Source organism: Meleagris gallopavo, chromosome 4 (assembly GCF_000146605.3).
Source record: "Meleagris gallopavo isolate NT-WF06-2002-E0010 breed Aviagen turkey brand Nicholas breeding stock chromosome 4, Turkey_5.1, whole genome shotgun sequence".
Classification (NCBI taxonomy): domain Eukaryota; kingdom Metazoa; phylum Chordata; class Aves; order Galliformes; family Phasianidae; genus Meleagris; species Meleagris gallopavo.
Window position 1 is genome coordinate 40,339,044 of NC_015014.2, and position 11,400 is coordinate 40,350,443.

At 40.9% G+C, this 11,400-nt stretch overlaps 1 protein-coding gene across 1 annotated transcript; it reads left to right on the plus strand.

The window, feature by feature from the left end:
* The first annotated feature begins 6 nt into the window (after positions 1-6).
* CISD2 (CDGSH iron sulfur domain 2) lies at positions 7-9,239 on the plus strand. Its single transcript, XM_003205764.4, has 3 exons — positions 7-176; positions 5,469-5,680; positions 6,709-9,239. Exons 1-3 carry the CDS (start codon positions 74-76, stop codon positions 6,796-6,798), a joined length of 405 nt encoding a protein of 134 aa, XP_003205812.1. The 5' UTR covers positions 7-73; the 3' UTR covers positions 6,799-9,239.
* The last annotated feature ends 2,161 nt before the right edge of the window (positions 9,240-11,400 follow it).

Sequence of the window (11,400 nt, forward strand, 5' to 3'; positions counted from 1 at the left end):
AGGCTGAGGAAGCGGGCGGTGCTAACGGCCGTCGCGCGGTCCCTCCTCTCGCTCCTCCTCGGGGGTCGCCGCCATGGTGCTGGAGAGCCTGGCGCGCATCGTTAAGGTTCAGCTGCCTGCCTACCTCAAGCGCCTGCCTTTGCCCGAGAGTGTTGGCGGCTTCCTCCGCCTCACAGGTAGGCGGAGGCTCAGCTCCCTTCCCGCCGTCCTCCCCGCACCGGGGCCGGGTGCCGTCCCGGGGGGTGGGCTGCCGAGGGCGAGCGGGCTGCGGGGGGGGGAGTGGTCCGCGGACATTATACTGCCGTTACGTGGTTACAGAAGGAAAGGTGCCCGGCAAGGGCTAGGATGCGCTGTGAGGTAATGGTAGGAGCCAGGAGAAGCTGTAGGAAAAAGTAAAGCGTATCGGACTGAACTTCCCGCACAACGTGGCGCTGTGCCCGCCGGCACTAAAGCTGACTCTCCCTCTGCTTAGAAGGGTAAAGATAGCGTCTGCACGCATCTAACGAGCACAGCGGGAGAGAGCTCTTTCTGGGAGCCTGTTACGTAGTGTGCTGTGGTAATGCAGGCAGAGCCTCCAGTAAAGGGGGTGGCTTGGTGATAAGAAGCGAGGGGAGTGCTCCAGCCTACTATCTGGGAGTGGAAAAGGTCCTCCAAGTGTGGAATCAACCCCACGTGTTCTTCCTGCAGCACTGAGCTGTGTGACTTCAGCAGTGCTGCAAAATGGTTTCACTGAAAACCAGGCTTGGGTACTCGTTGCAGCTTGTTCATGCTCCTTGTAAATGTAAAAGTTGTACTACCTTCCTCGGGACAAGGAAACCTGCTCTGTCTGCACAACCACTGCACAACTACTCTCTCATTTGGAAATGCCATCAATTAAAAAAGAAACTCAGCTGTTCTGAACTTGGAGGAGAGGGATACAGCAAGGTGCAGAACAGGGCAGCTTGTCATACCCTCAGCTTTTGGCAGTTTCCCACTTAACTCATTGCCTTTTAACCTCAAGCCCTAGTTATGATTTATTAAGCATAATAATACTTGAGCTTAACCTCATCTTGTTTCACTTTTTCAAATGTTTTTGTAACAGGATTAATGTGCAGTCTCTGTGTTTGTTCACACTGCACAGTAATTATAGGATTTAATTTTAAAACCTCTGGTCAGAACTTTTAATTTTTTCCAATAGAATTAGCTTGCTGTCATATTTTTTTCCTCCACTGACAGGTGCTTGCTAGAATTTGGAGGGAGGGGAAGAAGCAAACAACCAACTCCTTAAGTGAGAAACATCACTGATCTTAAAACATCTAGAGTGTGCTAATATTTGTCCTTTGGTGGCATCTGCTGAGCTTAATCAGGGACCTGCACCACAGAACACTTTGCTAGCATTCACTTTGTTTACAAAGGCAGGCCAGAACCCAAACTGGAAACACTGCAGTGCTTTGCTTCTTAATGCTTTTACTGATTCATTCTATAAATCTGTTAGCTTCCAGGTTGATGCAGCTTCAGTTCCTGTAGTGCGTCAGTTTTAGAAACAACTGACCAAAAGTGCAGTGAAGAATCTTTCCTGTAGGATATTACTGTGGCACACTGACTACAAACCTTGGGACACCTGTTGTGTGTTGTGACCTCACCAGACTATAATGGAAAACTGCTTGCTTGGAGAAGGGAAGACAATATCCTGTGCAAAACTTCTAAAGCTAAAAGCAATGAGGGAGAAGGGAAAGAATCTGTGTGACCTTAGGCCTGAAAGCGGATATCTGAATTATCACACTGCTGCTTAGATGCCTCTTCCAGTTTCTTGTCATAGCTGCTTTGCCTTTCCCTTCTCAAGTTCTCCGAAATGAATTGAGTTGTCTCATGGTGGCTTTGCCTTTTATCCTGGTACGTTTCATTAAACTGGAATACCGATTAACTGCAGAATAACATTGCTAACAGTGATAAAAGAGAATTTGAAGGTCTCTGAGAATCTATGTGCTAGTCTCCTTTCCATGGTGCAGCCCTGTGAGGGATGTCTCACACTTGGTGTACGTTTTAAGAGGGACTTTGATGTGACAAGCTGCCGGTCATGAAGAGGACAGGGAATGGCCTCAAATTGCACCAGAGGATGTTCAGGTTGGATGTTAGGAAAAATTTCTACTCCAAAAGAGTGGTCAGGTGCTAGAATGGGCTACCCAGGGGGGTGGTGGAGTCACTGACCCTGGAAATGTTCAAAAGATGCTTAGATGTGGTACCAAGAGGTATGACTTAGTGGAGAAATATTGGTGGTGGATGGACGGTTGCACTGGATGATCCTGGAGGTCTGTTTCAACCTTGGCAACTTTATGATTCTAAGTCCTTTGTGTTTAATTTGTATAGCAATCACAGAGTCCTTAGAGTTGGAAGGGACCTAGGTCATCTAGTCCAATTCTCCTGCAGTGAACAGGGACATGCACAGCTAGGTCAGGTTGCTCAGAGCCTGGTCCAGCCTGGCCTTGAATGTCTCCAGGGCAGGGCTTCCACCACATCTCTGGGCAACCTGTTCCAGTTTGTGGGAGGCAAAGGGACAAAGCCAGACTCTTTTCAGCAGTGTGTGGCTATAGGACAAGGGGAAATGGCCATAAACTGAAGCATAGGAAGTTCTGCACAAATGTGTGTAAGAACCTCTTCATAGTGAGGGTGACAGAGCACTGGAACAGGCTGCTTGGAGTGGTTGTGGAGTCTCCAGGACGGTATTTGTGCAACTTGGTCAAGGGAGCCTGCTTTGTAGGGGAATTGGACTACACGATCTCTAGAGGTCCCTTCCAGCCCGTACAATTCTGTGATTCTGTGAAGGTTCTCCTGCTCCCCCACTCCTCCCAGTCCACAGGTCTGTGGTGTTTTGTTTTGTTTTTTTGTTTAATTTGTAACAGTATATTGTCTCTGCTGCCTTAGAAGCATGGTTATTGTTTTTTCAATTAGAAGCTATGATCCTGTGGCAGTCCTGTGGCAATAATTAAGTCAGTTTACAGTTAACATATACCATGGTGTAACAGGGTTTTTTCGAAGACATCTAGATTAGAAGTATCCAAATAAATCACTGACTAGTGAGGACAAAACTCTTTATCAGTTCTTAGTGTGATACAAATGCTAATTAATAACCGTGATAAGTTATACAAGTTATACGAGGTACGATATACCCTTGTACTTCCTATTCCCACTTGTTTCTAGTTTCCCTTCTAAAACGCTACAGCAGACATCTTCCTCTTTCACTTGGATGAACCCAAGTGGTTAAGAGTCTCCCATAGAAACGACTAGTGGCCCAGTGAGTTGTCCTGTTAGGGAGTTTTAGACTACTGAGATGTACTGTGTGTCTGGTTGTTATTTTTTACTACTTAATTAGGCCTAACATTGCTTATGAATGTTTTTGAGATTTTAAGTCCTTTCTGATACTTCAGTGAGCCAGCAGATTATGAAATGGGGGTTGTGTTCATTTGGTTGGGTATGGTACAGGGTGAGAGCCTGGCTAGTTGTCTTGCCAGATCTATTTTCTCAAGAGAGTCTGTGAGAAACTTGCCTTAATGATTCCTGTCATTATTCTGTGCTTTCAGACAGTGGGCTTTCAGACAGTTGGTGGGACTGTGCTGTCTGTTGTAGTTCAGAACTGAAAGTTTCTCTATTGAGGTTATTTTGATTTTTAATGAGCTTGTTCACATTTTGTTCCAGGAGGGTGGAATTGCTTAAGTTTTTGCTTAACTTTTATTTACAGTAATGACAAAATAGAAAAACAGGTACTGCTGTTTATGAAGCACAGTAGTTTATATAGCATTGAGATACTTCTATATAAAAGTATACTTCTATACGTTTCTAGTTAGGTTTTTATTTAGGGCCCAAAACGTGTTGAGGGAACTGAGAAAAGAGCAACGGAGACCAGTCTATTGTGGTTACTCATAGGAAATTCTGTTAATAAAAAAAAAAAAAAAAAAAAATTGTTGTGCTTAAGGACCACTGCAAATTCAAGCATGGAAGGACTATGTTGAAAGTTCTTGCAATGCCATGATCATTTTGTGGTGTGTTCTCAGATAAGTGCCAGTAAACATGGATTTCACTCAAAAGGAGTAGGAAGCCCAAAGATCACAGAACTATTCTCACAAAGTATTTTCATTACTTGGTGTACTTCCAGAACCTTCAAACTCATAAGAGTGAGCCACTGCATTATAACTGGAAAGACGTTAGCATGAGACTTGCTTTATTGTTGTTCTGTGAGGCTTAATTTTATTCCTAATATGATTTGAGTGCTTACAGTTTGCCTAGCATCTCCAGCTTTGTTCTATTGCGTTTCCTTTCTTGTGCACCTTAATCTTGAAAAACAAAGCGTAGAACAAATTTTCTGCTATGTTCTGACTCTAAATCATTTAAAAGGGGATCTTGATTACTGTATCTTCTTTTACAGAGTGCTGGTGCAGCTATTTGTGCTCCAGCACATTCAAGTTCTTTGTTTCCAAACGTAAAATATTTTTTTTAATATCCTTCCATTTCTTTGACTCTCCAGAAACTGAGAAGAATGTTCTCTCTAATGCTGCATGCATACTTAAATTGCACTGGAGTATTGTCACAGCTTGCTGCTTTGGAAAAGCTTATCCACCTTTAAAACAGATCTTCTGGCAGGTGCTGATGTTTTCTTTCCAAGTTCAGTAAATCTTTTTTTCAAACCTGTATGTCTAGATTTCTAATGATGTAGCAAGGCTGCTATGTCTGCAGGGGATACTTGAATCTCTTACATGTATTTAGAAGTTTCTAGCATGGTAAAAAGCATTCTCTGTGGCTTGACTTATCTAAAGGTACTTAGCCCATCTCTGGACTTTTTCTTTCTGAAGGAACGGGCTGGTTGCAGATTCCTGAGCAAATAGAGCTCTGAAAAATAAAGCACCAAAAAACTAGTGAAGGCTAGCTAGTGCTCATTTCATAATCTTTGTCGTATCTGCCAAAAGTTTCTAAACAAAACTCGGAACAAATCAAGCAATGAAAACTGCAAGAAGGCAAAAATCTGAAATAAGCAATAAAAAATTGAATTATAAAACATATGGATAGCTCTTCATATATAGAATGTAAGATAGCAGCATTGCATTTTTTAGTAACTTCCCATGGGTAGTCATGCCCAGACTGCTAGTTCATGCTGGTTGTGACTTCAGGTGAACAGAACTGCAGTAAGTTCGGAGTTCCTTGCTTTAGTACCTCTTTTACTTTTGAATTTATTTTCTTCCACAGAGTCATTCTGTAGAGAATTAAAACTGAACTTGAGATGAAATTCCATGAGTCCAGTTTGTACCTCAGCTACAATAAAATCCAGACTTTTAACCTGGAGCTTTTGTTTTCTGACTCTCGTGGAGTCTCACCTGCCTTCAGCCCTGCTGACTCTGCAGTCCTGTTCCCTACCTGAAGTCTAAACCATTTCAAAATAGGTGGTGCTGCACTAGACTGAAGTGGCGCCAAGAGCCTGTTTAAATTCCACTTGTCTTTAGTTTCAGAATGGCTGCGGTTATTGCCTTTCCTGGGTGTGCTGGCCTTGCTTGGGTACCTCGCTGTTCGTCCGTTCCTTCCCAAGAAGAAACAGCAAAAAGATAGTTTGATTAACCTCAAGATCCAGAAGGAAAATCCAAAAGTAGTGAATGAAATAAACATCGAAGATCTGTGTCTCACTAAAGCTTATTGCAGGTGTTGGCGTTCTAAGACGGTAAGATACTTGTTGCTGCTTCAGGATGAGAGGCTGAAATTTGCAGTATTTTTATCGGTTTCGTGGTGGTGGATGGCAGCAAGTTGGCCTGTTGCTTTTCTCTGAGAGTGGGACAGGCTTCTGGTTTCTGAGAATTGCATAGTTCTTTCTTTTCTCTACCATAAACTCACCTACGTGCAGAGAGAAACTGTTCAATCTTGTAAAATAGCATAGTATGGTTTTCCTCGAAAACTTAACAAGTGACCATCTGTGAAAAGCATCATTAAAGCAAGCCTTAAGATTTGAAAATAGAAGAATATATGATGCAAAAACGGTATTTAGAAAATTTTTCATATTAGAATGAAAATGGGATGTGTTTAAACAGAGCATATCCGCAGAACAACTAATTGACTGCTTTCAATAGTCCACGTCCTGAGTCAAATGGGTATTTTTCATCTAGTTTCTTATGATTCTGACATCACTCTGGTTTTGGCTTCTTTCAACTGAATGGTTTCCTGCTTTAACAAAAAATTGTGCCCTCAACCTAAGGGAGGTCTCTGAAATTCTCTCCCTTTGGAAAAATCACTTCAGCAAAGTATCAGTTTTGCTTAAAACAGTACTTTCTGGTTGCAAAAGATTAAGTGTATTAAAAGCACTTTTACTGGTTCCACAATACACTGGTAGCTGTGGTTGCCGCTTTATTCAGAGTACCTTCATGGAGACGGCATTGTCTGTAACTTTAAGTCTAAGAACAGCTATTTTAGGATCTCACAAACTTAATTACCTGTAAGCAAGGTGGTGGTTTGCTTTTTTTTTTTTTTTTGGGGGGGAGGAATGGGGAGGGGACAGGGTTTTGGTTTTGATTTCTTTTTTTTTTTTTGCTAGTAACATGTCACAGGTCTGATAGGGGAAGGGAGTTTGTTGAAATGGGACATAGTTGGAGGAACTATCAGCTTTGATAACGTGTTCTCAGCAAAGGAAGGACTGTTGAAAATCACTGCGTAACTGCTGTACAGAGGTGTACTAATCTCTTGTTTGTTTTCTTCCAGTTCCCTGTCTGTGATGGCTCTCATAACAAGCACAATGAATTAACAGGAGATAATGTAGGACCACTAATACTCAAGAAGAAAGAAGTATAGCAAATTCTTAATCCATTTGCTCATGACCGATGAGTCTTTTATACCACTGTAGTTGCAAGGAGCAGCATTTTATTATTATATGATTGGTATGATTTAGTCCAGTGATTGCTATAGATTTTTTTTGAGATAAACTACATTTAGACAGTGCTAGATCTGTCACTGTTTTGATACTTTATTCTAAGAATTATTATGTCTGCTTTGTAAAACTGTAAAGTAACTATTTCTGTAAATAAGTCATTTGTTTCAACAATAAAATGACTTCCTGCAGTTAAGCCTTTTTTGTATGAACATGCAGTAACAAAAGCGTTGCTATTTCTAGGTAAGCAGGTCAACCAGTAATGTTGCCCCTTTATTCGGGGCCCATTCGTCATTCATGTGCATGTAAGGAAGCTCTTTGAAAATTCACTTGCACTGCAGATGCTATTTCTTTTAGCAGGGACAGTCATAGGAGGAGTTGGCTAAATGACAGAACCAAGAAAGTGAAGTAAAACTGTGTTCTTGGTTTGTTACTGACTCATTAGTAGGGCAAGTCAGAACTTTGCTGTGGTATGGCATTGCTTCAGTTATAGGTAAATAATTGCTACTTATTCAGCTGTTAGACTCCACACTAATTCTTCTAACATGCTTTATTCTTTAATGAAAGACTGCTTGTTTAAAAGTAGAACTTTAGATGCATGCCCCAATTTTAGACAATTGTCTGAAGGGAAGATTTTCACTATTCTTTAACAAGTATTTCATTTGACCTGTTCTTAGGTAAGAGGGGAAGCCCCACAGCAGCACACTGTTGCCAAAGCTTATCAGCCCAGCGCTGAAACAGAAAGTGAGTCAGGAAGCAGTTTCACACAGTGGCTGTCAAAGCAGCAGTGGGACTAACAGAGACAGTCCCTGCATTTTTAACAGGTGTGGTTCTAGATGCTAAAAGCTCTTACCACACAACAAACTGTGGCAGATTAGGATGTGACTGCGGGTTAAATAACTGCTTTTTACAAAGTGTACTGAAACCACAGTACAATCTATTTAAATGTTTCATGGGAACCTTATCCTAATGGATGAAAGCAGCCCGTAAACACTATTGTATTAGGATCTAACACTTAGAGGAAGAACAGTAATATAAATATCTTGTACTGTGCTCTGTTTTCACTCTTAGCATTATTAGCAGTATACTGAATGCTAGGTTCAATTTTTGGGTTTCGTGGAAAAAGTGCTAGATGAAATAGAAAAACTCACAGCCATTACAGCAATTATTCTATACAAGTCACTATGTACTTCCAGCTTCTATCAGGATACTCTCACATTCAAATAATTTAATTGCTTTCTATATACAGCAGTCCTCTTTTCTGTTGTTCCACTTAGACAAATGCTGCTGGGGTAAGTGGTACAGCAGAAGTGACTTTTGTCCACAAATCTCCTTTAAAAAATGACAATGTAATGTTTAGCCTCTTGACTCCACCTCTCGCACAATTTGATTATGTACTTGTTTTTTCCCCTGCTTTTCGTTTGATGAAACTACTGCTAAACTACCTGCAACTGGCTACAGAACCACATGGTGTTTGGTTTGTTTTTGCTTATGTCTCTATGGGAGTGGAACGCATATGAAGTATAGTTATATAGTATATGTTATGCGTAAGTTTAGCAACAACAGTGCTCACAGTTCCTTTTTAGAAAGGACATCTTACTTATTTCTACAAGACAGTCATCTATCTTGCTTACAATCTGTTTTACTATTTCCCCACATTTCAAAATGAATCTGTGAAGGGAAAACTGCCTTATGTGGCTACACTTAAAGTCAAGGTGAACCCCATCTTCATGGTGGTTTTGGAGCGGCCTTAGGTGCAGCAAAGAGCCCTAACAAGGGGATTGTGCATTCTTGTAGAGTAGTTTTCATACCATACCATACATATGTTCATAGTAATGACATTAAAAGGCATTAAAAATCCCTTCATTTTCTGCAATTGCTGCCTGTAAAAGTACAGCTGTAAAACTGAAGTAAACAAAAGCTTAACAACATTGGCTGTAGTGTTTTGACTGTAGGAATTTCAAACCAAGAATTGTTCTGCTTTTGTTCATCAAAGTAAGAGTTTTGTTTCAGCCTACCTGCCAGGTAAAAACAGCTGTGTAATGGATTCACATCCTATCAGTCTGAGAAGGGCAGCAAAATGCATCCCGAGATGAAGGAAGATACCGGAGCCTTTATCATCCTCTCTGATTTCAAGAGTCCATGGAAGTTAGGTGTCTGTACCTGCACTCACTAAGTAAATGAGATTTTCTTGGACTGCTGAGTTCACAACACTGAATACGACTGGCTTATCTGAGCCTGTGCTGTTTGCAATTTGGATTCTTCATCTGCAAGCCAAATGCAAGAAGTTTCACTCTTAATTTAATGTGATGTCCTTTGGAAGACAGATGAAAAAAAAATAAAAAAAAATTGCTGAATTTGTTCACAGCTTGTGCTCTAAATGCAAGTCTTTGTAGCAAAAAGAAAAACACACCACCCAGCCTCACAACTTACTTATCTATTCAGATTTTCTCTCTAAAGTCTGTGAGTTAAGCTAAGGACTGAAATGTCTGTGAAGCCCTCTGTCTCAGCAATAATAGAGTTGAACGCATTACCTACTAAGGTGTGCTGGGCTCTCTTGGCACTGGGCTTTTCTACGCTTAGTTGAGAGCTCCACACAAGGGGATAATAGCATGATAAATACCAGGACACAGGTGGAAGACCAGACCAGATCTTCACTGTCTTGATGCAAAGTCAAGGAAAGCATGATAGGGCAGGTCATACCATGACACCTTACTTTACTAGAACAATAGTAATGACCTCTCTTTCCACTATGAATTTGAACAATCATTGTAATAAACTACAAATAAACCTGCAAAACAAATATATTTAGATAAAGATGACTGACTTGCGTCAACTATTAGACAAAGCAAATGCAATTGAAGCACCATCTGGCCCAAAATTTCACTTCTTGGACTCCATTTAAAATGCAAAAACTATCATTTACTGTTTTGTGGCCATACTACAGCCTGAGCGTTTCACAATTAATCCTAGACGTCATCTGAATTCTCCAGAATGTTCAATTTAGCTGAAAAAGGAAGAAAATACAGTGATTATAATTGTTATTTCATCCCTGGCTCATGCTACTTCCTGCTTCCAGATGGCCCCTTTCTGTCTTTACCCATATGCTGGCCACTCTAACTCTGCCTGCTGTGTAGCACCAGGGCTGTGCTGTGCTGTCACTGTTCTGCTGCTGAGGCTCTTCTGAACCTTCTGGAACTGCACATGCATGCAGTTCTCAGTATTCTCCACCTGGCACTTGTGCTTATGTCTGCATGACGGTGGGACTCCCCCAGTGACAGTTTACTGCATGTTGCACGCCAATTTTAGTTCCTCCAAAAAAGAGACTGTTTGGCATGGCATAAAGATTTTATGAGCATGAATTTATGCATTATTCATGAATGATTTCATGGCATTTTGTTCAAAGGGAGGGGGCCTTAGTTGTCAGGACTTCACCTCTGCAAACTCTTTCGATTAACCACTATTTAAAAGCAGCTGAAATTGTCACAGTACTTACTTATTTACAATGTCTCAGCCTCGATATAACATTTCTTCTTATGATGAGATGTGTTTTGTTCCTTTCTGGAGGACGAGGAGCATTATAAAGCATCAATGCTTTTCATTTTAGCTCTGCAGGACTGTAATAGCTTCAATGTGATTCTTATTCACAACTTAATAAAGGCTCAGGGAAAGGGGCCCTGTGACAAATACACTCAGTGGTGAGGAAAGGAAAACTGAATTTGATTTATGAGACAAAATTAGTTGAATCAGTGCAGCTATTCAGGGTATAGAATGATGGCGGGAGTGTTCTATTGAGAGTGAACTAAGATTAAGGGAACACAATAGAGTCAATTTATGAGATGCTGTTAGGATGGTGAGCAAGCATTAAAAGACACCATGAGCAAGGCTGTTTGTCAGAGGTTTGCATGCTTATGATTGTGTTCAAATTTAAAGGGTTATAATGCTTACACTGTTACTGAACACATTCCAAATGTGCAGCGATCACTCCTTGAAGGAGAATTTTTATTTTTATAAAACTTTGTAAATAAACCAAACTATATACAGCTTCTCCTCTTCATTTTAATCACATAGAGTGTATTATTTTATAAGCAGCCACTGATGAACTGAACAGCATATTCATTCACTTTACTAATTAGATCTGCACATACTACACCTTCCAAATACAATAAGCTCCTTATAAAACTATCCTTGTTTAAGCAACTGAGTACCTCAATGAGCCATGCACAATAGGCAGGAGGGACACAGAAGTCAACACTTGACACAGTAACCATCTCGTACAGCATTGGAACTGTTCATCAGCCTGTACAGTTTGAGAGCACCTTCTTCTCTTGTCAGGGAACAAGCATTAACTGAAGACTCTATGTTCCCTAAAAGTGGAGAGAACAGCAGCACATATGGTAAGGAAGCCTAGACAAAATAATAATCGTACTTCACAGTTGCTAGGGGAAAACTTACCTAAGAATTTCCTGGTGTTTATCACTGCTGGAACTGCAGGCCACAAATCTTAAATATTTTTAAGAACTTCG

Bases quoted from the DNA above. Each gene is read 5' to 3' on its own strand.
- CISD2 (XM_003205764.4), top strand. From the start codon at position 74: ATGGTGCTGGAGAGCCTGGCGCGCATCGTTAAGGTTCAGCTGCCTGCC. The intron at 177-5,468 runs GTAGGCGGAGGC...ACTTGTCTTTAG, and splicing joins CGGCTTCCTCCGCCTCACAG to TTTCAGAATGGCTGCGGTTA. The intron at 5,681-6,708 runs GTAAGATACTTG...GTTTTCTTCCAG, and splicing joins GGTGTTGGCGTTCTAAGACG to TTCCCTGTCTGTGATGGCTC.